The sequence below is a fragment of the Lissotriton helveticus genome, chromosome 5_1 (assembly GCF_964261635.1).
Source record: "Lissotriton helveticus chromosome 5_1, aLisHel1.1, whole genome shotgun sequence".
Taxonomy (NCBI): Eukaryota; Metazoa; Chordata; class Amphibia; order Caudata; family Salamandridae; genus Lissotriton; species Lissotriton helveticus.
Genome location: NC_136065.1, coordinates 2,036,834,961 through 2,036,860,791, shown reverse-complemented (window position 1 = coordinate 2,036,860,791; position 25,831 = coordinate 2,036,834,961). Strand labels below are relative to the sequence as shown.

The window sequence follows — 25,831 nt, the reverse complement described above, 5'->3', positions numbered from 1 at the left end:
GGGCAAGGCTGTGCAGAAGTGGACCATCTCCAGATGCATCATGCTCTGCATTTAAATCTGCTGAGCATTGGCTAGGAAGCAACTCTCTGATGTTTTCCATGCTCGTTTCACAAGAGCTAAAGCTGCAACCACTGCGTTAGCACGTGGAGTTCCGGCCGTGGACATCTGCCAGGCAGCAATGTGGTCTTCCCTGCCCACGTTTTTGAGGTCCCTACAAGAATAGGAGGCCACTGAAAACTTAACACAAAACATACCCAAGTCTCATTTTAAATTGGCACCAATGATGTAAAGCATCCCACCCGCCCGGCTGAATCAGTGAGCGCCTAATGTTAAAAAATGTTGGGCAGCCAAATCACACAGTGTGCTAGCTGCTTTATGTGAATAGAGTAGCGCTCAGTATTTTAGTATAGTGATGCGGACACTAGCATTAAAATGCATTAGTGTAACGATTGATGCATGGTACTTGGCAAGTATGAGCTCCTTTAGGAGGGAGACTCTTTTCAGAGTGAGGGTATCAAGGCCCTGGAGTTGTTAGCTGCTTTGAGAAAGCAGTGAAAAACGTAGCAAAAGCAGGAGAAAGGACTCAGAAAAACAGGGGAGAGGAAGGAGAAAGCAGTAAAAAACAAGCGAAAAGCAAAAGAAAGCACTCAGAAAATGGGTAAAGGAAGGAAGGAGAAAGCAATAAAAAAACTATGGCAAAAGCACTCAGAAAAACAGGGCAGACACAGGGTGGTGCAGCAGTACGGGAGAGCTGGGCCTGGTGCCAGTAGTCTGAAGATGTCTTCAAGCATGGTCCTGGGGATTCTTTTTACTTCTTTCTGAGTTTGATACACTGTCATTCTTCCTCCAGTTCATTTCTTCTATGATTAAATTGGGTGCCAAAACGTGCTTTTTTGTGGAGATTTAGTTGCACCAGCTGTCCCATCAGTAGTGCTTCCTCTAAAGGCCCTATTGATTACAGCACTAAGGCTGACAGCCAGGAAGAACTAAGGGTCTCATTTAAAGCTTGGGCAGATGGGATAGTATGCAACGGGTATCCTGTCCACCATATTACAAGTGCCAAAGACTATAATGCACTTGGAATATGACACATGTCATCCACCATGTTTGTGACGGAGTATCCCATCCTCCAAACTCTAAACACGTTCATAAGACACAACCAAAACTCAAGGTACAAGCTTTGTGGATTGGGCCCTCTGTATCATCATGATGGGGGTTTCACCGGCATCTTATGCATCAGGGTGATTGGAAGGCTTGCAAGAGTAGGAGACAGTCAGCACTCAGGCACTCATCCAGCACAGTGAGACAGCCGAGAGCAGCTTTTGTAAAAAAAAAAACTCTTGCCATGCTTAGGCGCACCAAGTCGTTTCACCTTGATAGGAGCCCCTTTTTCGAGACTTGGCATTTTCTTTTATAAACAAGTGTTGTCAAGTGAGTTAGTCCAAGTGATTCAATTAGAGCAAGCAAAGGGCTGCTTACAGAAAACAGAGATGTGTCAAGTTAAACCAATGACTGGAGACAAGAAGGATTAGTTACTTACCTGTAATCCTAGTTCCCTTCCAGGGATATCCTCATCAAAGTCATAAGCATTAGAATATTCCCGCCCATGCGCGGGACCCCGGAAACACTATATTATATGTGCCCCACATATATATACTCATATATATATATATATATATATATATATATATAAATATATATATATATATAAAAACATGCAATAGCAGCCAAATCACATCAGAGCTGAAATATGCTGTGAAGAATTTCCACCATACATGAATAATATGCATTAGAAACATGAGAAACAACACCAAAGATTGTTTAGAAACTGTTTTAATGCTTAGGCATTAGTAGAAATTCTTATAACTTCCTAAAAGCATAGAAAGCTCCCAGGCTGCATTGCAAACACACAGTCTAAAAAGACTGAAAAGCTAACCTGTAGCTGTATACAAAAAACTGACACCGTGCCTTTAAGACACCCATGACCCCCGGTATCCCATCATGCCTCAGGGGTGACAGTTAGGTCAGTTGTTCTTTTCGGAGACTGAAAAAACCAAGTAACAAATAGGTTAACAATATCTCCTTATTAAAGAACATCCTTTGCCCGGGGAGGCGGGAGGGTTGCTTATGACTTTGATGAGGATACCCCTGGAAGAGAACTAGGATTACAGGTAAGTAACTCATCCTTCTCTTCCAGGGTATCCTCATCAATAGTCATAAGCATTAGAATAGAATAGCGAGCCTCTCCTCTTCCCTGCGGGCAAAGGAATGATAACACAGTAATCTCATCAACAAGCCTGAGCAGGCTATAGGCTACCCAAACAGATTTCTCAAGGAGGCTTGCCCTACTTGAGTATCGGCCCTGGAATCAGATTCGAGACAGTAATGCCTCGTAAATGTATGAACTGATTTCCAGGTTGCAGCTTTGCATATTTCTGACATTGGAATGTCATGCAAGAAAGCCACTGTGGCCGCTTTCCCTCTGGTAGAATGCGCTTTGGGTGATACCAATAAAGGCTTGCCTGCAAGCTGATAGGCCAATTTAATGCAAGAGACAATCCATCTGGAGATGGACCTCTTGGCCACTGGAAAACACGTTCTCATTGAACCATAGTTCACAAACAGCTGATCCGTTTTCCTGATCCCTTTAGTCTTTTCCAAATAGAACTTGAGCACTCTTAAGATCCAAGGAGTGCAGTGACCGCTCAGCTGGGGTCGTAGGATTTGGAAAAAACAAAGGGAGGGAAATGGACTGATTTATATGAAAATCAGAAACCACCTTAGGCAAGAAAGATGGATGAGCCTTCAGGACTACTCTATTGTGGTGGAAAACAGTATATGGTTCCTTCGCACAGAGCGCTTGTATCTCGCTTACTCTGCGCGCTGAGGTAATCGCCACCAAAAAAGCCGCTTTCCAAGAGAGATGTTGCAAAGAGGCCTTGTGGATGGGCTCGAAAGGAGGTGACAATAACCTGGATAGAACCAGGTTCAATTCCCAAGGAGGAGAAGGATTTCGCACAGGGGGATACACTTTTTTCAACCCCTGGAGGAAGTCCTTAACCACCGGAACCTGAAAGAAAGAAATCTGAGTAGGTGATTTCCTGTACGCTACTATGGCTGACAAATGCACTCTAATGGAAGCATATTTCAAACCAGAAGTAGCCAAGGAAAGGAGGTATGGCAGGATTACCTCCTCCAGCCCTTTAGTCGGATCTAGGTGCTGATCCCTACACCATATGTAAAACCTTTTCCACTTGAAAGCATAAGACGCTCTTGAGGAAGGTCTCTTAGCCTCCTTTAAAATGTGCATATGTTCGGGAGGTAAGTTCAGATGTCCATATTGCAGGACCTCAGGTTCCATGCTGTCAGGTTCAGTGATGAGAGGTTGGGATGTAGTATCCTCCCGTTCATCTTGCTCAACAGGTCCGGTCTGCAAGGAAGTCATCTGTGTGGACACACAGACAGATGTAGAAGGTCCGGGTACCACCACTGTCGTGGCCAATCCGGAGCTATCAAGATCATCTCCATGTCTGACCTGAGGAGCTTGGAAACTACCTTCGGAATCAGAGGTAGGGGAGGAAACGCGTAAGCAAACGTTTCCGACCAATCCATCAGGAGAGCATTCCCCTGCGTCCCTGGCCGGTGGAATCTGGACACGAAGGCGTGGCATTTTGCGTTTTCTTTGTCCGCGAACAAGTCTATGTCTGGACGACCCCAACAACAAAAAAGCTCTTCTACCACTTTGTCGTTTAGCACCCAGTCTGGCTGATCTTCGAAGTGCCTGCTGAGTGCGTCTGCTTTGACGTTTAACTCGCCTGGAAGGTGCACCGCCACCACTGAGAGGTTTCGAGAGAGAAGCCAGTGCCAGATGGTTTGGGCCTCCCGGGAGAGAGGGCGTGACCGCGTGCCTCCTTGTTTGTTCAGATAGAACATGGTGGTTGTATTGTCCGTCTGAACTAAGACTGAGTTGGACTCGATCGCTGGAAGTAAAGCTTTGAGAGCTAGAAACACCGCTCTGAGCTCCAGCATGTTGATGTGGTACGTCCGCTCCTGCGCTGACCACTGTCCTTGAATCTGCAGGTGACCCATGTGTGCTCCCCAGCCTTGCAGAGAGGCATCTGTCACTATAGACTGGGTTGGTAGAGGGTGGTGAAAAGGCATTCCCACTAGCAAATTCCTCGTCTGAGTCCACCATTTGATGGCATCCTTCGCTGCTTGGGAAAGAGTGATACGATCTTTCCAACGCCCTGTCTCCTGGTCCCACTGGTCTTCGAGAGCCTGTTGTAGAGGCCGCATCCTTAGCCTGGCGTTCGGGATGAGAAAAATGCAGGACGCCATGGAACCCAGCAGGGAGTCTACCTGCCGGACTGTTGGAAGCCGAGACTCTAATAGAATTCCACACTTCTGCCTCATGGAAAAAAGTCTCTCCTCCGAAGGAAACGCTTTTCCCAATTTTGTGTCCAGAACGGAGCCTAGGTAGTGGATGGACTGTGTCGGCCGCTGGACTGACTTCTCCAGGTTTACATGGAGACCGAGCCTGTGCAACTGGTGTAGGCAAAGTTGCAGATCGTGTGTTACCTGTACCGGAGACGGGCCCTTTAGGAGCGAGTCGTCCAGATATGGGTAGATGAAGAGCCCCTTCTTGTGAAGAAAAGCCGTCACCACTGCCATGCATTTGGTGAAGACTTGTGGTGCGGACTTGAGACCGAATGGTAGCACCTTGTACTCGTAGTGTTTGTTTCCTACTACAAACCTCAAGTACTTGCGATGCTGCAGTGCAATCGGAATGGGAAAGTATGCATCTTGCAGATCCACCGAACACATCCAATCTCCGGCTTGAAGATGTGGGCATATTTGGTGAAGAGCTAACATGCGGAACTTTTCTCTGATGATGACTTTGTTTAGGAGACGCAGATCGAGTATGGGTCTGAACTTGTCCTCCTGATCTTTTTTGGGGACAAGAAAGTATCTGGAGTAGACTCCCTTTCCTCTTTGAGAGGGAGGAACTTCCTCTATAGCTCTTTTTTGTAGCAGAACTTTCACCTCTCTTTGGAGCAAGCTTAGCTGGTGAGGGCAAGAGTTCTTCGGAGGAATGTTCTTCAGAAGCGCACAGAAACGTGGCCTGTATTCATTGCGCAGTATATTCAGCACCCACTGATCCTTTGTGATGCTGACCCACTCTGCCAGGTGTTGTGAAGCGCTTCCTCCCACTGGAGTGGGCAACGGCGCCAGAGGAAGCCACTGTTCAAGCCTTTCCTCCTCTCGTGGTGGTAGAGGACTGCTGGTGACCTCCTCTACCCCTACCTGGATTTGCCTCGAAACTGGGATTTCCCCTGGTTCTTATTTTGGGACCACTGAGGGGTTTGAACCCTCTGTTAGCCCCTCCCCCCTTGTTGGTCTTAAAGCGGCGTTTGAATTCTTTTTTCTTCTCCAAACCCACCGCTTTTACCGTATCCAGCTCTGTCTTCATACGAGTCATCTCTTCGTCAGCATGTTCTCCGAAGAGAGAGGAACCCGAAAAGGGGAGATTAAGGATGCGATGCTGAGCATCCGGCTTCAGCCCTGTGAGGCGCAACCAAGCTGACCTCCTGGCACACACCCCATGTGAGTAGGAATGTGCCGCAAGCACTGCACCGTCCGCTGCTGTGCTTATCAACTGATTCGCCACCAGACATCGTTCTGTCATAGTTTCTTCGAAGTCCTTCTGGTCCTCCTTTTGCAGCTTGGACTTGAACCTTTCCATGGAGTCCCACAAGGCTCTGTCGTATCTACCCAGCAGTGCGGCCGCTCTGGAGACCTTCAGCGTGGAGGCAGCTGAATTGCAAACTTTGCGACCCCATGAGTCCTGTGATTTGCTGTCCTTATCTGGTGGGACTGAAGAGGAAGCAGCAACTGCATGCGTCTACCTTGCCGCTGCCACTATCACAGAGTCTGCTGGAGGGTCAGATTTTACAAAAACTGGGTCCGAAGAAGCTGGTTTGTATTTCTTCTGTATGCGGGCTAGCACCGCTCTGATGGTTGCTGGAGTTAGGAAAACGTCCTTGACATGGTCCATAATCCCCGGGACTAAAGGCAGCAGTGGACGAGAGATAGACTTTTTGTGCAAAGTCTCAAAAATGACTGTCGTAGTAACCTGGGGGACAGACATTTCAATACTCAGCTTCTGAGCTCCTCTTTGTAGGACATCTAGATAAGTGCCGATGTCATCCACTGGAGAGGATCTAGAAGTAGGACTATCCGTCAGCGTGGGAGAGTAATCCCTCTTGGAAGACCTGGTAGAAGAGGTATATGAAGTAGACGGAGTTCTTCGACGTCTACGGTGAGCACCGTGCCTCCTCTCACGTGATCTTCTAGGGTGCTCTTCCCTTCTAGGAGAGCGAGATCTGACCGGGTCTACTCTTCTGGGCGGATCTTCTCTTCCGGGAGATCGAGATCTAATTGGATCTTCCCTTCTGGGAGAGTGAGATCTGGTTGGTCTTCTCACAGGTAATTTGTCTGCTTGGCACCTGGGAGGACTACGCCTGTCCACTTCATCCACCAGTCTCTGGAGAGGAGATCTGTGATGCGGACTGACATACTCGTGCATACGTTTGGTAGCCCCTGACTCTCGCCAATGGTCCAATGACTTGTACCATCTGGGTGACAGTCTGACCTCCGCAGCCGAAGGATCTGGCTGGCGCACAGGAGATCCGAGGACAGGACTCCTGGATCTTGAGGATGTTGTTGAGGAGCCAGAAGACTGTGAAGTGGAATGACGAGAAGCTGACTCTGTAACCAGGATCACAGAGTTCCTTGACGACGATCGAGCTCTTTCTGAATGTCTCGACGTCGAGCGTTCTGGCGTCGTCTGTCTTTTTCTCGACGCCGAATGCCTCCGGGGAGTCGGCGGGTCCATCAATCTCGACTTCGAATGCCTCGACGGCGATCGATGCGAGGATTTACGGTCTCTCAACGTCGAGCGGCGATAACCAGCCGTCAACGGAGCCCTCTCTCTCGACGTCGAACGGCGATGACCAGCCGTCGACGGAGCTCTCTATCTCGACGTCGAACGGCGAGGACCAGCCGTCGACGGAGCCCTCTCTCTCGACGTCGAACAGTGATGACCAGCCGACGACAGAGCCCTCTCTCTCGACGTCGAAGGTCTATACGACGACGGCGGAGGGGTATTGGTCACCCTCGACGCCGAACGTCGACGAAAAATCGACAGAGACTGCGTCCTCGACGCCGATCGATGTTTTGTTTTCGACGGCGGAGAGGTCTTGGTCCTCGACGCCGAACGTCGTTTCTTAGACGACGGCGGAGGGGTCACACTTCTCGACGCCGGTCATCGCCTGGATGACGACGGCGGAGGAGTGACCTCCCTCGACGCCGATCGTCGCCGGGTTGACGACGGCGTAGGGGCCTTGGATCTCGACACCGACCGTCGCCCGGTTGACGGCGGCGGAGTCACATTTCTCGACGACGATCGTCGCCCGGTCGACGACGGCGGAGGGGATTTCGACGACAGATCTGGATCCTTCGACGTCGTCGACGTACCTGGTCTTCTTTTCAACGGCGAGCCCGCCGTCGATGGTAGTTTTGAAGATAAATGACCCACCGGTGGCTCTTTCCTCAGCGCCAAGCCTGACGCTGAAGCTGAAGGGTGGAAAGACTTCCCTTTTGAAGATGTTCTAGCCTTCTTGGAATCCTTCTTCACCAGAGACCTTCCTCTGGTTGACCTGTGAGCCAGGCCATAAATGCGAATTCTCTCCCTGTCTTTGAGAGTTCTTCCTGACAGGTGCTCGCAGTGAGGACAGGTGCCTCGATCATGTTCTTCAGGCAGACACAGGATACAAACGTCGTGGTTGTTTGATTTTGCTTTCTTGTTACCACAAGAAGGACATTTGTCAAAAAGTAAAGGCATTCTCAGCTGAAAATGCTCACTAAACTGACTAAAACAGACAGTTCCTTACTTGACCAGTTGTAAAATGTCAAAGTATGTAGAAAAAGTTGTTAAGATGAAGTAATTTTCTGTCAGAAAAACAGAAATTAGTGGAGCTGTGTTACCAGGATCCTTCCTGAAGGTGCCGGAAAGAACAACTGACCTAACTGTCACCCCTGAGGCATGATGGGATACCGGGGGTCATGGGTGCCTTAAAGGCACGGTGTCAGTTTTTTGTATACAGCTACAGGTTAGCTTTTCAGACTTTTTAGACTGTGTGTGTGCAATGCAGCCTGGGAGCTTTCTATGCTTTCAGGGAGTTATAAGAATTTCTACTAATGCCTAAGCATTAAAACAGTTTCTAAACAATCTTTGGTGTTGTTTCTCATGTTTCTAATGAATATTATTCATGTATGGTGGAAATTCTTCAGAGCATATTTCAGCTCTGATGTGATTTGGCTGCTATTGCATGTTTTATATATATATATATATATATATATATATATATATATATATATATATATATATATATATATGTATATATATGAGTATATATATGTGGGCACATATAATATAGTGTTTCCGGGGTCCCGCGCATGGGCGGGAATATTCTAATGCTTATGACTAGTGATGAGGATCCCCTGGAAGAGAACCTGTATTTAACAAAACTCTGCAATGGTGCAGAACAGAGTAAAGACAATTTTCTTCCTGCGTATTATGAAATGCATTTTGACCCAGTTCTTATCACAGTAATCTATTTGCACCAGGGCACACATTGAGAAAATGTTATGAGGAGGAGCCATTGCTAAACATATATAAAACGCTTGTATACTAATATTTCATTTTACATGTGTAATGGAGGTTTTCACAAGGACATCTTATTCCACAATTATTTATAATAGAGTAAGCTGGCTGTATACTATTTAGCTACTTTTACAATAAAAGCAGGAATAAGTGGGATTCACTTAAGCTAATGTACAACTGTCACAGGTAAAAAGTAGAGATTAATTTTCGGAAATTCTTATCAGGAGACCTGTTAGCACACGAGCACAGTATACAAGCACATTACACAGGGAGCAAAAACGGTGCCTTCTGTTTTTAAATCCCATGGCTTGCTACTGACTTTGAGAGGCTTCGTAATCATAGCTAGGCTTCATGTAGTAGCATCTTGAGGTTGTAGCGATTAGTAAGCCCTTATGACTTCCTTAAATGAAATTAAACAATGAATGCTGAATGATTTAGTCCTTTCTTTTGGGCAAGAGGCATCCAGAGCAACAATCCAATGACAGCCTGCCCACCCTCTGAGCTCCTCAACCCCAGTGCACAGTACCTGGCTTCCAGGATGAAGTCAAACGCCTTCGCTGAGAGCTGGAAGTACGGCTTGTCGACAAGGATCTTCACCTCGAAGTTGGGCAACACTATATATAGGAGGAAGGGGAGAGGTATTATAGATGGTCCCTGGAAGCTGCAGGGCTATGATCGGAACGAAGATGTATGACTCTTTGCATGAGAAGCTCGTACATGTCAAGTTTAAACTTTGCATCCTGGCCCTTGCAGTGCATTTTAACTGTTATAAATTCTGGATTACAATGTGAAGGAAAAATGGAATGGAAAAGCAATAATTTGCACATAGCAGATGGGCCAGGAGAGTCCCGTCACAGAAGATGCATTACCTGCCTCTGGAGGGTATCATATAGAATTATAGATAGGAAACAGTGAATAACTGGAATGTTTTTCATTGAGGGGTTCTGAGTGACATCAAATAGACGAGAGCAAACCTGGAGCTGTCAATTATGTCGCTCAGAACCTTGACTTTGCCAGTGATCCCCTGCTCTATGTTGATAACTTATTTATATATCTTGTGCATCTGCAGCCTTGCGTTTTCAGAGTTCTGTACTTATTTATTGAACATGGAAGGATGAAGGCTGAGTGGTCCCTGCTGCGGATTGTGCCAGGAAGTCTCAGGCATAAATTTCTGACGCAGCCACATTATCCTAAAGACGTCAAGCATCTGGCACACTGAAACCTGACTCTGATTATGAGCAGCGGTTTATTTCCTGATGTAGACGGATTGCTGAACAATGTCAAACATTCACCCCCAGTACAGAGATCTGGGCCTAAATCCATTGTTTTTTTGCTCACCTCGCCGTTCCAGTTTAAACCCAGCTCTATGCAAATCAGTCTTGACCCTGCTTCCCATGGGAACAGTCCAGCCCGAACTGCCATACCAGGTCCTCCCTAGACCAGAAAAAAGCATCCTTGGACTGGTTTTGAGGTATCACCAATCATCAGGCAGGATAGCTTGACTCCAGTGGCATTGGGAGGACAGGTAATATGACCAGGCTCTCTTTCGTTGCACCCATCAAGTTCATAGGACTGATATAACACAGACTCACTCGCCTCCATCTAAGATATTAGACTGATTGATATTAAGTAGTTCAATGCGGACGCCATGCATCTGAATGCTGTAAGAATGTTTGGTGAATGCGTTCAGCCCTCTGTGCCAGGCCGGGGTATGTGTTGAGGGGAGGACTCTGCCAGCTCGTGGTGGTCCTGCAAGTCTGCCTGGAATGGGTAGATAGTGTGCCTGAATGACTCTATCTAGACTGAGTGTCTTCAGATTTGCCACGTCCATGTTGAGAATACTTGAAAAGTCTGAGCCTGAGGAAGAGTCAGTTAGAGGTGAGGAGCTGTAGCTCTCACTTCTCACCCACTTTCAAGGCACTCAGCAGACTCAACTATTTTAAACAAGCTACTTTGACTTCTCACACTTTGACTTCTTATATAGTAAGTGTTAAATGTTAGAAGTGGCATTTAAAGACTAGGTAGGCCAGGTGCAATTAACTATAGTAGTTTCACAAGCCCTGGGATTAAAACACTGTACTCTCACAATGCTTCACTGGTATTTTAGGCCTAAGTATGACTAATGCAGATTTATGTACGAGGAAACAGTGTGGCTGGAATTGACACTTCTGGCTGGTGACCCTGCACATAAACATGAGTATTACGAGGTAATCACCACAGAATGGGCAATGTGTAAATGTAAATGTAAATGTATTGGACTTGTAAAGCGCACGGCTGCCCGTAAGCGTCCCGGCGCTTGCTTAGGGAACCCGTCCTGGTATTCCCGTGTGAGAAACCCCGGCAGGGTGTCCACAAGGTGAAAGCCAGGCATCCCGCCGCGAGGGGCCGCAGTGGAGATTAAGCAAGCTATTGCCCAGAGTCGCAGAGTGTGACCCCGTGAGTTGAGTAGGCAGCAGAGCGAGAATTATCGAGACCGTGGAATTTTGAGCCCGAGACCCGCCGAGGCGGGGAATCGAACCCTGGTCCACGGTCGATCTCAGCTTCCGGGTCTGCCGCCTCTAACCACTGAGCCACGCTTCTCCACCAATAACTGTGCAGACACAACTTGCCCTGGTTAAATTCCACGAGGAATTGACAATTCTGTGTTGACTACCAGTCCTGTTTATCGCCTGTTCTAAGCAGTTGGTAACTCGGAGAAGGAGAGGAGGGGGCAGGGGTTGTGTGAGGAGGGTGGCAGTGGGCAGGGGAGGACGCCCTGCAGAGCGAGCGGGAGTATTACACGCTCCTTCCTTGACGCAGGGGGCGTCTTAAAACCTAGGTACGCCATCCCCAGGCGAGTTCTCACTGAACTGTAAGCCGCTCAGCAATATCTATCTCCTTAACATGTAACTAGGTCCCAAGACGTACGTCCAAAACAATGTATTATTACAAGGGGGAAATTGGGGGGTAGCCGACCTCAGGGAGGTCTTCCTCCAGGGCTGTTTGGGAGGGGCGGGCAACAAGTCGTCCATTTTGTTTTTTTGGGCTATTTTGTTTTATAGCCCAATTATAGCCCAACTATAAAGGTTTTGGGCTTCTGCTCCCAGCCACCATTTTAGGTTTGGTGACCTGGTGGCTGGGAGCATTTTTGTTGTTATTTTTTTCTGTAGGCCTTGTTAGAGGGAGTAGTGGGTGTTGTTTCAGTCTGAGGATCTGTTTAGTTTGGCTGTTTTCCTACCTTAGGATTGTGGACCATCGTGTTCTTGTGGTTTTGTGGCTGCTGAGCGAGGCCGGGAGGATGGACCTCGTCATCTCGGAGGCGGTGGGGCCGGCGTGGCCTGCTCGGCAGGCATCGGCAGGCGTAGCTGCGGCTGTGGCTGCATGCGCCTATCCCCGGCGGCGTAAAGCCTCCCCGGTGAGTGATCGGGGCCACTCACGTGGAAAACGAGTGGCCCGAGGGGGGGTTCGTTGTGCTCGAGGTGGGGGAGGGTTCTGAAGCTGATGGGACCAAGGGCAGGTCCACTTGAGTCGGGCAGCAAGCCCGGGAAGAAAAGAGCAGCAGTTTCGGCGGAGCCTGGAAGCCTCTGTTGGTCTCCAGGGCCGTCAAGAATGCAGGCTCAGAGACCGCAGTTTCATGTAGGGGTTGTGGAAAAGTAAATTTTGCCATGTTCTGTGTCCCTACGTGTCATCCATCATATGTTATGTGTGCATGATTAAATATGCATATGTACTCCCCATGTCCGATTAATGACGCAATTACAGTTGTGTCCACCTCTAGTATGCCAGTTTCCAGTCCTCGCGAATACTACGAATATCAGGCCTATGTAAAGCTACGTTGCCACGTTTCTCAGTGTGCACGTTATTTTATTATAAAGTCCCCGTTTCTAGGCCTCAAAAGGGCCTGGACACTAGATTCAGCTCCTGTCTCCTGAAGCCTCGCTGAGGAGCGATACAGCCCCCACCTGTATCCTCGACCCTTCACTTACTTCCTGCCTCGCAGTGCCCGGTCCAGCCTGGCTCTGCCTCTGAGTCTGCCAAAAGTATGTTATGAGTCCAGTTATCAGTTCAGTCCTCCTTCTCTGCATTCCTAAGCTACTGAACTGCATCAATAGTTTCCGTCATTGTCTAGCCTTCACGTCTCCACGTTAGAGAAATACTGCATTTAATGGTCATTTAATATTCTTCATCACGCACTACATGTAGAATAATGCATGGTCCAGTCTTAGAATCAAGTTAGCCTTTCCCCTCCTAACTTCTAGTTTATATCAACATGTTCTTTAAACATCAGATACTAGATACTGTTTAGGTACATGTCGCCCTGACTCTCCAGACTTCAGTCTCTGCTCCTAGCACAGAGTTCATAGCCCCCAGCTTCTCCTAGTGATACGTCATTGCTAGTTTGCGCGCACCACTAGGTTAGAGGTCCCGGCTCCTCAGGTAGCCCCCTCCATGGTTTCCGCCTCATTCATGACATATTCTGTTACGTCTGCACCACATGTCTATGTATACGCCCAGTTACACCTACTTTTCCCCCTTATCTTTCGCGACTGCTACGCGTCACACCTTCTGCTCCACCCACTGCTACGCCTACTGCAATGTAATGCTATGTGTTTGCGTTATGTATATATGCTCATGTATTGTTATTAAAAAGTCAGCGCGCTCATCCCAGATCCAGCCCCAGCAGCTGCTGGGCCCTGTCATCCTATTCCTATGCAGGTTGTCCTGTCCTTATGCTGTATTAAACCTGCAAAACTCCTACTACCTCGAATCTTGACTCTTATTTATTGAGCTATCTGTTATGATATATGTCTAGTCAAAAAGAGAGGTATTATTTATTTATTTACCACATAATGGCGCCCGAATAGGGACTTGCCCTTTCCCCACGCGTCGGTGAAGCCACGCCGACCCCCTGACCCTCTGCAGTCGTGACGGAACTCTTCTGTGCACCGGCAGATATTTCTGCTTCAAGTATCCCTCAGGCCCACGGAGGAGACGGAGGAGGCGGTCCAGCATCCAAACGAGACGGTGGAGGAACGCGGCGAGTCCCGACCAGAGCCCAAGCTGAGAGTTCAAGGTCCGAGGTATCCGGAGGCCCACCCGTAACTGAAGTCCGAAGTTCGTCGTCCGTCGTCGTAGCAGTCCAGTCCAGTCCGAGGCCTTCCGTTCTTGCTGCCCGGTGAGTACCATTACTGGGGTAGTATCTAGACAGGGTCAATCTAAATTGACTCTGGTCCGTGGGTTGGTGGTACACAGACTCACAAACGAAGTGTTCACCTAGGTGGATACGGGTCTTGATGCGTCCCTTTATGGGACCGGTATGTTCCGTACTGTTTCAGCAGCGCATCCAGTAACTCTAGTCTGTTCCGTTCTCGAGAAATTCTTGTGTTTCTGTTCTCAGTATTCCAGGTAATATTCTGTCCGAACTGTTATGTTATGATGTTGTTCAATGTATTTCCAATGTCGTGGTATGCCTGAATTGTTCTCCCAATTGTTATTGTTCCTCGTGTATTGTATTGTGTTCCGATTCAAGTTTACAATGTCTCTCTTTTCGAGATTACGTCAGTTAAAAACTAGAAAGGGTTTGTTAGAAGAAGCAGTTCCTGTTCCGCCGAGGGACAGTCCAGGTCACTTTATGTATCAGAAGCATGGCATAAGCGCCATATTGTATCTAGATTTATGGGTAGAGTATACCAAACAGTTAGAAGAAAAGTATAGATGGCCCGTATCGGGTACATGGGATGCCGAGTGCATCATGCGAGTAGAAGAGGCATTATGGAAAAAGAAAGCCAGACAGTCACAGAAAGATGCCATCGAGTTATGGCGTAAAGAATCTCATAAAAGAACTGAAAAGGAAATCAGAAAGTCAGAATTAAGTAGAGAATCCTTAGAACGAGCACAAGAAAAAGAACTAATCGAGATAGGTGAACAAGTCAAAGCCGAACAGTCAGACAGACAGAGGCATGCCCTTATTAGGGGTATGTATCCTCTCCTTGCCGAGGGCTTGCCAAAAGCGACCCCAGAGGCATCCAGTAATTTCCCGCCACCACTAGTTCCGACCAAGCTACGTCACAAACCGACCGCAGCTGATATTTTTATTTCGTCCTATCTGGACGACACAGTCCCTGTAAATCAGGCACATCCTACTCCTCCAGACACCGGGGCACCCCATGCAGTACCTGCTACGGTACCCCCGGTCCAGCCAGCATTTCAATTTCCCGCTCCACCACGAAGAATATCAGTCGACGATTCTAGTCTAGGGGCCGCAGGAGGAGGTCCTCCTCAAACCCCGCCGCCACGCAAGCGTTTATCAGCACTCAAATTACATGCTCAAGCATCACAGCGTACTCCCAAGAGTAATAAGTCTGTTGCAGAAATCAGGCAAGCCCTTGGCGAATGTGCCTATGACCCAGTCCCAGGCGAGAATAATATGGTTTTATATTCAGTACGCGTAAGGAGGGTGACCGAGTATCTAGTCACCCTACCCAATATGAAAGAAGATCTAGACAGAATATATCGTTTCATCCGTACAGGGGATGATCCAGAAAGTATTAGTGATGCCATGTCTCAAAGGAAAGCTGAGATCCAGCGTATGATATTAAAGTTTTTAATTAACTGTCTAATAAGAGAACAAGATTACCCGTCTAAAGATCCGGCCGAAATGAAAACCCTGACAAAGTGGAGTGATAATATAGCCGAGGGTAAGCACAATACCATTAGTGCCATGGAGAGTATGTACAAGAAAATCCGTAGAGAAATAATAAAGATACACGAACAACGTAAAGCAGCACAAGTAAGCGAGAAAGAAAGTAACTCTGATACTGAAGAGGTAGAGGACGAGAATCCCGCCAGAATAGCGTATGTAGGAAAATCTAGATTTCCAGATCGCCATTTACGTCTAGAACACAAGTCAATTTTCCATCATTCAGCACCAGAACAAGGTTCACTAGAACAAGTATTCCAAGCTACCGATCACATTCTAAAATCACGAATCGGTTACAGTGAGTTAAGTACCATGCATGAACAGGAACTAGCCCGATCAGCAGTCCGATGGATTACTGATTCTACCACTTTTCCAGACGAAATAGTTGCACAAATGTTTCTGAAACTGCCCCCAGCCGAGCAGCGACTGGTGGGTATGTATATGATCCAGCACCTCATTACTCTGTATGAGGGTCAGCATTCCGATCCAGGTCCGTTACACGATATCCTGAACGAGTTACTCCAGTATAGATGGAAAGGTCTAGGTACCGACTTAATTAGTGTCATTCTAGAGCAGCGCCACAAATATAGAACGTTTCTGAACCCGCATTTTGTTCATGTCTCACCCCCAGAAAGTAAACCATTTTACATGGAAAGACAGAACCCGTTACGAGAAGTGCATCCAGTTAAGACAGAGGACGGTGAAATGCAACGAGTGTTTGTTTACACCCCGATTACAAAGATGGAACTCCTCGAAATGAAGAAGTTAATTCCCTGTCATGATAAAGATCCAGCAGGGTTCCATAGAGAATTAAAAGACATGCTCCGTATGGGAGAATACACTTACCCAGATATCATTAAAATGTTAAAGGTCCTGTTGCCCGCAGGGGTGTATGAAAAGCTAAAGGAAAAAGAATGGGAGGTGGGAGAGAAAAAGATCGATTGGGCAGTTCTAGAAGCTGAAGACAAGGCACGAGTACCAGGTACTGGTCTAGGAGAGAAATGTAAAGAATTACCAGAATTATTGATTCAAGTTTTACCCAGATTATTGACAACTAGAAAAGAAGACTGGGATGCAATCTCAGCCTGTAAACAGAAACAAGAGGAAGATATTAGTGATTTCTATTCTAGGTTTGAAAAATGCTTTAGCATCAATAGTGGCCTCAAGACAAGTAGCGAGTCATACCCTCACCTTTTTGTTACTAAATTAGTCGAGAATTCAAGTCCACAAGTTAAAAATCGAGTTTTGAAAGTCGAAAGCACCTGGCAAGCTAATACTCCGTCCCAGATGCTCCAGATGCTCCAGTACCACCAGAATAGAATCAGGGAAGAGCAAGAACACGAGAGAAAACGTATGAAAGACACGAAAATGAAAGTACTAGTTGCACAATCTGTTCCTCAAGACAGTCAGAAGAGGGGTCCGCATCAAGCCAGTCATCCTGCAGCTCCCGTTAAAGGGAATTGCAATTATTGTAAACAGCCAGGTCATTTTATAAATGAGTGTGCAGTTCTGAAACACAACATAGCTACCGGTAAAACAAAAGAAAGACCACGTCCGCCTAGACAAGAGCAAGTTTCACAGACTCCTCAGCCACAGAATGCACAACAGATAGTTACAGTACCGCAGCCTATCGCTGCAACACAGCATGTTACACAGCAGATGTACCAGTATGCACAGTCTGAGTATCCAGAGTACCAGCAGTATTCATGAAACAGCCTAGAGAGGGAGGTAGGCTTGCCTCTCATCGAGATACCTGTAGATCAAGAAGGTCCCTATGTTCACAGTCAAGTATTAGGGAAAGACAGAAAGTTTTTGATTGATACAGGGGCAAGTAGGACCACAATTAGTCATGCCGAAGTTCCAGGGGCTCCGCTCTCAGGCTCAAGAAATGTTTCCCTTGGATTTTCAGGAAAACCCATTATAAATGAAATTTCAAAGCCAGTTACTCTAGAAGTAGGTCCATTGTCCCGTACTACTGATCTGTTACTTACTAAGTCATGTCCAGAAAACCTATTGGGCATTAAAACACTGAAAGAGTTAGGTGCAGTTATATGCTGTTCCCCAGAGGGAATACGATTGTTCTTACGTGACTTTAAGGGTCACTATGTATTACGAGATTTTGATTCAAGACTGTCTAATGTTCCGCAGCATTTATGGGCGCAAGGTCCAACCGATGTAGGTTACATGCAAATCACACCCTATCGTGTGACTCTCAAACCAGGTGTAGTGTTACCACGAATCAGACAGTACAGATTGCCACCAGAGGCTGTAGCAGCCTTATCCAAAATTATTGACGAGCTCATCGCTCAAGGAGTGGTTGTAGAAACTGACTCCAACGTATGCAATTCTCCGATCATTCCAGTTATGAAACGTACTGATCCAAATGCACCCCCAGTATATCGATTAGTGATTGACCTACGAGAGCTTAATAAATGTATTATTCCGCAGTACCCAGTTGTCCCAGATATCTCTTCCCTATTGACAGCCATTGATTCCGAAGCCACGTTCTTCACTGTCATAGACCTCAAGAACGCATTTTTTAGTGTTCCAATTCATCCAGACAGCCAGTTCCTTTTCGGATTCTGTTTAAATGGAAGGAGCTATATGTTCACACGCGCTCCTCAAGGTTTTACAGAAAGTCCTAGTATTTACAGTCAAGCACTCAAGAGACAACTAGACAACATTCACATGCCAACTGACACTGCCCTGCTCCAGTATGTCGATGATCTACTGATCACAGCCCGTTCTGAACGTGCTTGCGAGCAAGCATCCCTTACAGTCTTGTATTTCCTGGCCGAGATGGGGCACAAGGTGTCCCCTTCGAAGCTTCAATTCTGTGTCCAGCAAGTGGTCTACTTAGGACACTTACTGTCCAAGAGGGGTAGGCAGTTGACACCAGACCGTATCCAGTTAATAGCGAGTCTTCCTCAGCCCAAGACCCAGAAGGAGGTACGTGCTTTTATCGGCCTTACTTCTTACTGCAGACAATGGATTCCTCAGTATGCATTTCTAGCCAAACCACTGATACAGTTAACGACACAGGAGGCAGCCGTATCGACTGTCCTCCCTTGGACATCTGAACATACACTCAGTTTCAACGAGTTAAAGAAAGCTTTATGCCAAGCTCCAGTTCTAGCGACACCGAACTACAGTAAGCCTTTTACACTTTTCGTTACTGAACGTGAAGGTACAGCATTATCTGTTCTCACACAAGATCAAGCAGGACAATACAAGCCCTGTGCTTATTTTTCTAGCACACTAGATCCAGTCGCCCAGGCTTTGCCTGCGTGCCTCAAGTCAGTTGCAGCCACAGCACTAGCTATCAGACAAAGTGATTCCATAGTTTTAGGACACTCTCTGACAGTACAAGTTCCACATTCTGTGGAAGTTCTTCTGAACCGAACACAAACTCAGCACTTGACAATTGCACGTTTAACAGGTTATGAATTGACACTGTTCCAGCCACACATAGAAATCAGACGCTGCAACATTTTAAATCCTGCTACACTGTTACCATCAGTTACTTCGAATCCTGACCCACATGACTGTGTGGAAGTAGTTAACATTACGACAAAGCCAAGACAAGATCTGACAGATACTCCGTTACCAGACCCCGACCTGACACTTTATGTGGATGGTTCATGTATGAGAACTAGTACAGGAGAACTAGTAGCCGCGTATGCAGTGACTACTGACACCGAGGTTATTGAGACACACCGTATTGATACTCTGTCCGCTCAAGCAGCAGAGCTAGTTGCTCTGACACAAGCCTGCATACACGCCAAGAACCTGAAAGTTAATGTTTACACAGATTCACGCTACGCATTTGGAGTTGTACACGACTTCGGAGTGCTCTGGCAGGAGAGAGGTTTCATGACTTCTCATGGAACCAAGATTCAGCATGGTCTCCTTATTCAAGCTCTGTTAGATGCCATACATTTACCGACATCTATCGCTATCATGAAGTGCAAAGCACATACGAAAGTCACTGACATTATTTCCCAGGGTAACGATCTAGCAGATCGCACAGCCAAGCTTACAGCACAGACTCCAGACATTCAAGTTAATCAGACACATACTCCAGATCCGACTACATGCATGACAGTTAAGGACCCTACTCAAGATGTCATAGATATCCAGTTACATGCTACTCCCGAAGAAATCAAGAAATGGTCCGAACAAGGAGGGGTCCAGACAGATCAAGGATGGTTAACGAAGGGTAAAGCCACATGGTTTCTCCCCGACTCTATGGTTCAAGTCATTATTAATACCGCACATAGTCCAGCACATTTAGGGGAAAAAGCCATGTTAGACAGTATCCAGAACATTTGGTTCAACAAGCATTTACGAGCTGCAGCTAAGCAGAAAGTCCGTACCTGTATGATATGTTGTCAGTTTAATCCAGGTAAAAGTGTCCCGGTGGAACAAGGTGGTTTCCAGCCCCCTGACCACCCTTTTGAAGTCCTCCAGATGGATTATATTCAGATGGAGCGATGTCGAGGTTTCAAGTATGTCCTTGTAGTTGTATGCGCTTTGTCCAGGTGGACAGAAGCATATCCAGTCCCAGATTACACAGCCGCGACCACTGCCAAGCAGTTGGTTCGTGAGTTCTTCCCCCGTTATGGACTCCCTAGAGTCATATATTCTGACAACGGCCAGCCATTCTCATCCGAACTCATGAAGCATGTTTCCCTTTTGCTAGGGTACCAGTGGAAGTTCCATTGTGTACGCCATCCTGAAGCAGCCGGTCTCGTTGAGAGACATAACCAGACTCTGAAAATCCGAATTGCAAAAGTGTGTAAAGAAAAAGGTGTAGACTGGCTCGTAGCTCTGCCAGTCGCTTTATTTTATATGCGCATGGTCGCACATTCCAGATCAGGTCTGTCCCCGTATGAGGTCGTTTTCGGCCGCCCCCCAAACATGTGGGGTACTCCTAGACCCCGAAGTATTACCGATGTTTCAAGTAATATGCTGACAGATTACCTAGCTTCCTTGATGTCTGCCCTCAACTCATGTCGTTCACAGGTTGCCGCCGCATTTCCAGACAATACCGAGGTGGCACCGCATGAAATCGTTCCAGGATCCATGGTGATGGTCCGCAACTTTGACAGATCAAGTCCGCTGGAGCCTCGATGGAAAGAGCCCCGACAGGTCCTCCTCACTACCCGTACAGCCGTGAAGTTGGAAGGACGCAAAGGCTGGGTACACCTTTCTCATGTTAAACTTTTTAATGGACTGAAACCCGTCTTTAAGAACATTTCCCAGGATTTGAAGGATTGCCAAAGCATTGTTCTCAAGGACTGTCCCGCAAATGACATTGATTCAAAACCTCCCCTGTTAGAGAAAACTCCGCAGCAGGAGTATAAACAGAAACTACGGTCTAGTAAATTAAGTCAGCCAGTTTGATTGTCTAAGTCCTCCCCTAGGTGAAACGGTTAGACTGTTTCTGACATGTATAAAATAGACCCCCATAGTGAGAGAGTTAGTCAAAACTCAATCCGATGTATCGTTTTTCTATGTTTCATATTGTTTCTCAGCATTATGATTTCCTGCACGAGTTATGCATTCTACTTGTATTTCCCAGTTCTTCGTGTAAATAAGTCTGCTAATGCTACAGCAGAGCACACGTTTAGTGATCTGCCCCCTCATGAATTTTCCTACCGCCTCGCTATGCGAAATAACTCCTTTATCCGCATGTTACATTACTCACACCAGACCAGCAATACCACTAATTGTTGGGTATGTGGTCGACTCCCCCCTTTCCAGACGCCGAAGGGAGTTCTGCCACTTTTTCCTTATCCATTCTCACATAATGGTTCGTGTGGAGCATGGTCCACGTTAACGTCATCCTCAACAGATATGTCTTTTCTTAACAGTACATGTTTTCCAGACAAGCAAGGTCTCCCCCACAGAACAGGTTTAGATCTAGAAAATGAAGTGTATAATTTAGGTAATTATTCGTCGAATTTCATGGTCTTGAATGTTCAGTCTGATACTACTCCAGACTTACCTGCTATTTCAGTACTACCAGTCAAAGGCGAATTATGTGTCCGAAATAAGGGTTCCATACACGTAGGACATAGTGATTGTACTACTATTGTCAAGTATAGTGACGGTGGGAAATCTATTTTCAAAGCTTCACGTCATTCTTATTTTATTTGTGGTCAAACCGCATATGTTTGTTTGCCCCTCGATTGGGAGGGAACCTGTTACATTGCCTTCCTACTGCCACCAGTTTTCCTAGCCCCACCTGATTATCATAGAAATACACATCTAGTACACATTAGACATAGAAGGGAGTCCCCAATTGTCGATTATACTGAAACTGCTCTAGAACAGTATACAGATTTCAACAGAGGGTTCTTCTTCTTTATAGGACCTATCCAGAATAGTAAACTGATCCGTAGGTTAACCAGAACCCTTGAAGCTGTGGTAAATGAGACTGCCTCTGCTCTAGGTAACTTAACCGAAGAGCAATCTGCTATGAGATTTGTCGTTTTACAGAATCGTCTCGTCCTTGACGTCATACTGGCCGATAGGGGCGGGGCCTGTAGAGTCATCGGATCTAGTTGCTGCATTTTCATTCCAAATAACGCGCCGTCTGTTTATTCAGCTATAACCAGACTCCATAAAATTGCCCATCTGTTACACCAAGATCCAGGCACCTGGACATGGTCCGGTTGGTTCTGGAATATAATTTCCGCATGGGGATGGAAAGTCTTGTCCTTTCTAGGTATAGCAGTAGCGATCATATTCAGCTGCTGCCTCTGTATACAATGTGGCCCTGCGATTTGCGGCATGTGTGCTACATCCTGTATTCCTAGTATAACTCCTAGTCCCAAGTCCCGTTCTAAATCCCGTTCTAAGAGAATTCGAGATGAGCAAATGATACTGTATGAAATGATAGATGGTATCATGAATATTGATGTTTCCTGATGGAAACGTAGTGACAAGGAGGGAATGTGGAAAAGTAAATTTTGCCATGTTCTGTGTCCCTACGTGTCATCCATCATATGTTATGTGTGCATGATTAAATATGCATATGTACTCCCCATGTCCGATTAATGACGCAATTACAGTTGTGTCCACCTCTAGTATGCCAGTTTCCAGTCCTCGTGAATACTACGAATATCAGGCCTATGTAAAGCTACGTTGCCACGTTTCTCAGTGTGCACGTTATTTTATTATAAAGTCCCCGTTTCTAGGCCTCAAAAGGGCCTGGACACTAGATTCAGCTCCTGTCTCCTGAAGCCTCGCTGAGGAGCGATACAGCCCCCACCTGTATCCTCGACCCTTCACTTACTTCCTGCCTCGCAGTGCCCGGTCCAGCCTGGCTCTGCCTCTGAGTCTGCCAAAAGTATGTTATGAGTCCAGTTATCAGTTCAGTCCTCCTTCTCTGCATTCCTAAGCTACTGAACTGCATCAATAGTTTCCGTCATTGTCTAGCCTTCACGTCTCCACGTTAGAGAAATACTGCATTTAATGGTCATTTAATATTCTTCATCACGCACTACATGTAGAATAATGCATGGTCCAGTCTTAGAATCAAGTTAGCCTTTCCCCTCCTAACTTCTAGTTTATATCAACATGTTCTTTAAACATCAGATACTAGATACTGTTTAGGTACATGTCGCCCTGACTCTCCAGACTTCAGTCTCTGCTCCTAGCACAGAGTTCATAGCCCCCAGCTTCTCCTAGTGATACGTCATTGCTAGTTTGCGCGCACCACTAGGTTAGAGGTCCCGGCTCCTCAGGTAGCCCCCTCCATGGTTTCCGCCTCATTCATGACATATTCTGTTACGTCTGCACCACATGTCTATGTATACGCCCAGTTACACCTACTTTTCCCCCTTATCTTTCGCGACTGCTACGCGTCACACCTTCTGCTCCACCCACTGCTACGCCTACTGCAATGTAATGCTATGTGTTTGCGTTATGTATATATGCTCATGTATTGTTATTAAAAAGTCAGCGCGCTCATCCCAGATCCAGCCCCAGCAGCTGCTGGGCCCTGTCATCCTATTCCTATGCAGGTTGTCCTGTTCCTGTCCTTATGCTGTATTAAACCTGCAAAACTCCTACTACCTCGAATCTTGACTCTTATTTATTGAGCTATCTGTTATGATATATGTCTAGTCAAAAAGAGAGGTATTATTTATTTATTTACCACAGGGTGGTGGGGCGGGGCGCGGCGGGGGTCTTGGGGAAGGCACACAGGAGAAGGCTCCGCTCCTGCGGATAGCTTGAAAGGGAGCGGGGTGGGGACTTTGTGCAGAGGGTTGTTTGAGGGATGTAATCTCCCCGTAGCCTTCTTGGAATATCATGGGGGTGGGGAGGGACTCTTAGGTTTCCCTTCAGGCTGAAGGGGGCTCCCATTGGGAGCATTCTTTCTCTGGGAGTGTGGGCCAGGGCTTGGGGGCATTCGATTTCAGGGAGCCTGAGCTGTATGGAATGTGAGCCTTACAGAACCCATTGGGCTGTGGGGGCTAGCTCCTGGGGGGAGGGGTCAGCGGGGGATGGTGAGTGGTCCCAATCTGAGGGGAGAGAAGGGACACCTGGCCTGATACCGCCTGTTGGGGATGTGTATATGGCAGGAGGCCCTAGCCAAGTTGACTTAAGGGCTGGGGTAGGGGGCTATTCCTGGGGGTTTTGGATTTAGGGGAATGGAAAGGGGGAGGGTGCGGGATGGGGGAAGGTGGGTTGGGGCGGAGGATGACTTGCCAGGTGAGCTAGAGTCGGCTGGGGGGGTCAAGCCTGGGAGGGGCTGGACATCTTCTCAGCTTGGAATGAGGAGGAGAGGGGTCTTGACAGGGTGGGACAATTGGATGCATATTTGGCATGGGGAGGGTCTTTGGCGGCGTGCGCTTCGGACTGGGAAAAGGTTGAAGGGGTCTGGAGGAGTGGGGCTGTGGAGGGGCCCTGGGTGGGGTGTTGGCTGGCGGAGTGGGTCGGGGGCAGGGTCCGGCGTCTTCAATGGTTGTTGCCATGCTGGAGTGGAGAGGGGAGGAGGACGGGGGGGACTTCCCCCTCGGTGGGTCATTTGATAAGAGGGGACAGGTTAGTCAGGAGGGAATGAACGGTAAGAGGTTGGAGAATAGTGGGGTAGGCACAGGGGTAGATGTAAGGGACCCAGCACATCAGACCAAACATTTTTATTCAAGGGCAGGGAGCAGAGCGGAGCGGCTGACTCGGCAGGGCTGTGAATGGCCCACTGGCACCGAAGCGAAGCAATGTTGGACTCTCAAGCTGTGCACCCGGTACCGTTGGGGGAGCCCGGCATGGCCAGCAGACGAAGGTCCCGAATGGCATCGCTGGCCCCAATGAACGGCCGGTCTCGGTGGACCGCTGCATCGTCACAGAAAGAGATTGAATGTGCAGGGCCCATGGGGGAGTCCCGGCGTGTACAGTCAGCTCCACCACAGGGGTGCAGAGGGTCCGGTAGGGCCCGCCGGGAAGAGTTGTCTCCAGGTTGGGGAGCCAGTAGAGTTGGATTATGATGAAGAGAGTCTTGAGGAAGTGGAACTGTGGGACAATGAGATTCAGGGACAGGGGGAGTAATCTCTCGTTTTACCTAGTATTTTGCAGGCATCTGCGGTGAAACCGTGGAAGGAGCAGGGTCACCCTGTAAGGGCACCGAGGATAATGGAAAGGAAAAAGCCACTTGCAAGGTGAACTGCAACTGTAAGAGCACCCTCCTTAGAGCCAGGTAAGGCTGATGGGGTGCGCGACAGACCTTTGATTGTGTCAGTAGGGACAAGGGGGAGGTGACCCGGGTGGAAATGGACGGCGCTTGCAGAAAGAAAAATACTTGATAGACATTAGGGTGGGAACGCAGGATGTTGGGGACAAAAAAAGTACTAAAGTGGAGAGCTGAACCAACACAGACACAGTCAGGGGTGACAGGGACAAAATGGGTGACAAAAAGGAGGGCCCGGAGCGTACGATGATGAAAATTAAAAAAAAACCTTATATGGGAGTAACGAAACCCCTAGGGGCACACTTAATGTTGTCGATCAAAGAGTGTATCTGGAAGGGGGAATATGTTGAGATGCTAAAGCTCTTACATAGAGAAGTAAAGTCAAAAGAAGGATCCAAGGAAGAAGAGTATGGATTGGCAACGAGGCCAAAGGTATCCCTGACGATAGAAAATTGGATGGCGGCGTTTTTGATTTATGCCACCGTTTACTGCAAGAAGGTCCCGGAGCGCTGCGTAGCTTTATTTAAATATATGGACGTGATTAGAAAGGCCCAAATCACGGGGTGGATATGCTTGGGCACAATATGATGAGGAGTTCAGAGCACGCAGAGCTTGGGACCCAGAGGCCAAATGGGGGGAATTTGATACGGATCTGTGGCAACATACCATGGGGGCAGTGAATGGGGGAAAAACATATTTACGGCCAGCGGCTTACCAATAGTGTACCGGC

The 25,831-nt window shown here is 47.4% G+C and overlaps 1 protein-coding gene across 1 annotated transcript in view; it reads right to left on the bottom strand.

Moving 5' to 3' along the window:
* The window catches only part of LOC144756224 (complement C4-like), a 1,111,910-nt gene that overhangs the window by 798,849 nt on the left and 287,230 nt on the right, over positions 1-25,831 (bottom strand). The window contains exon 7 of the mRNA XM_078645841.1: positions 9,252-9,339. Coding sequence (XP_078501967.1) covers positions 9,252-9,339 — 88 coding nt within the window. The remainder of the gene's footprint in view (positions 1-9,251; positions 9,340-25,831) is intronic.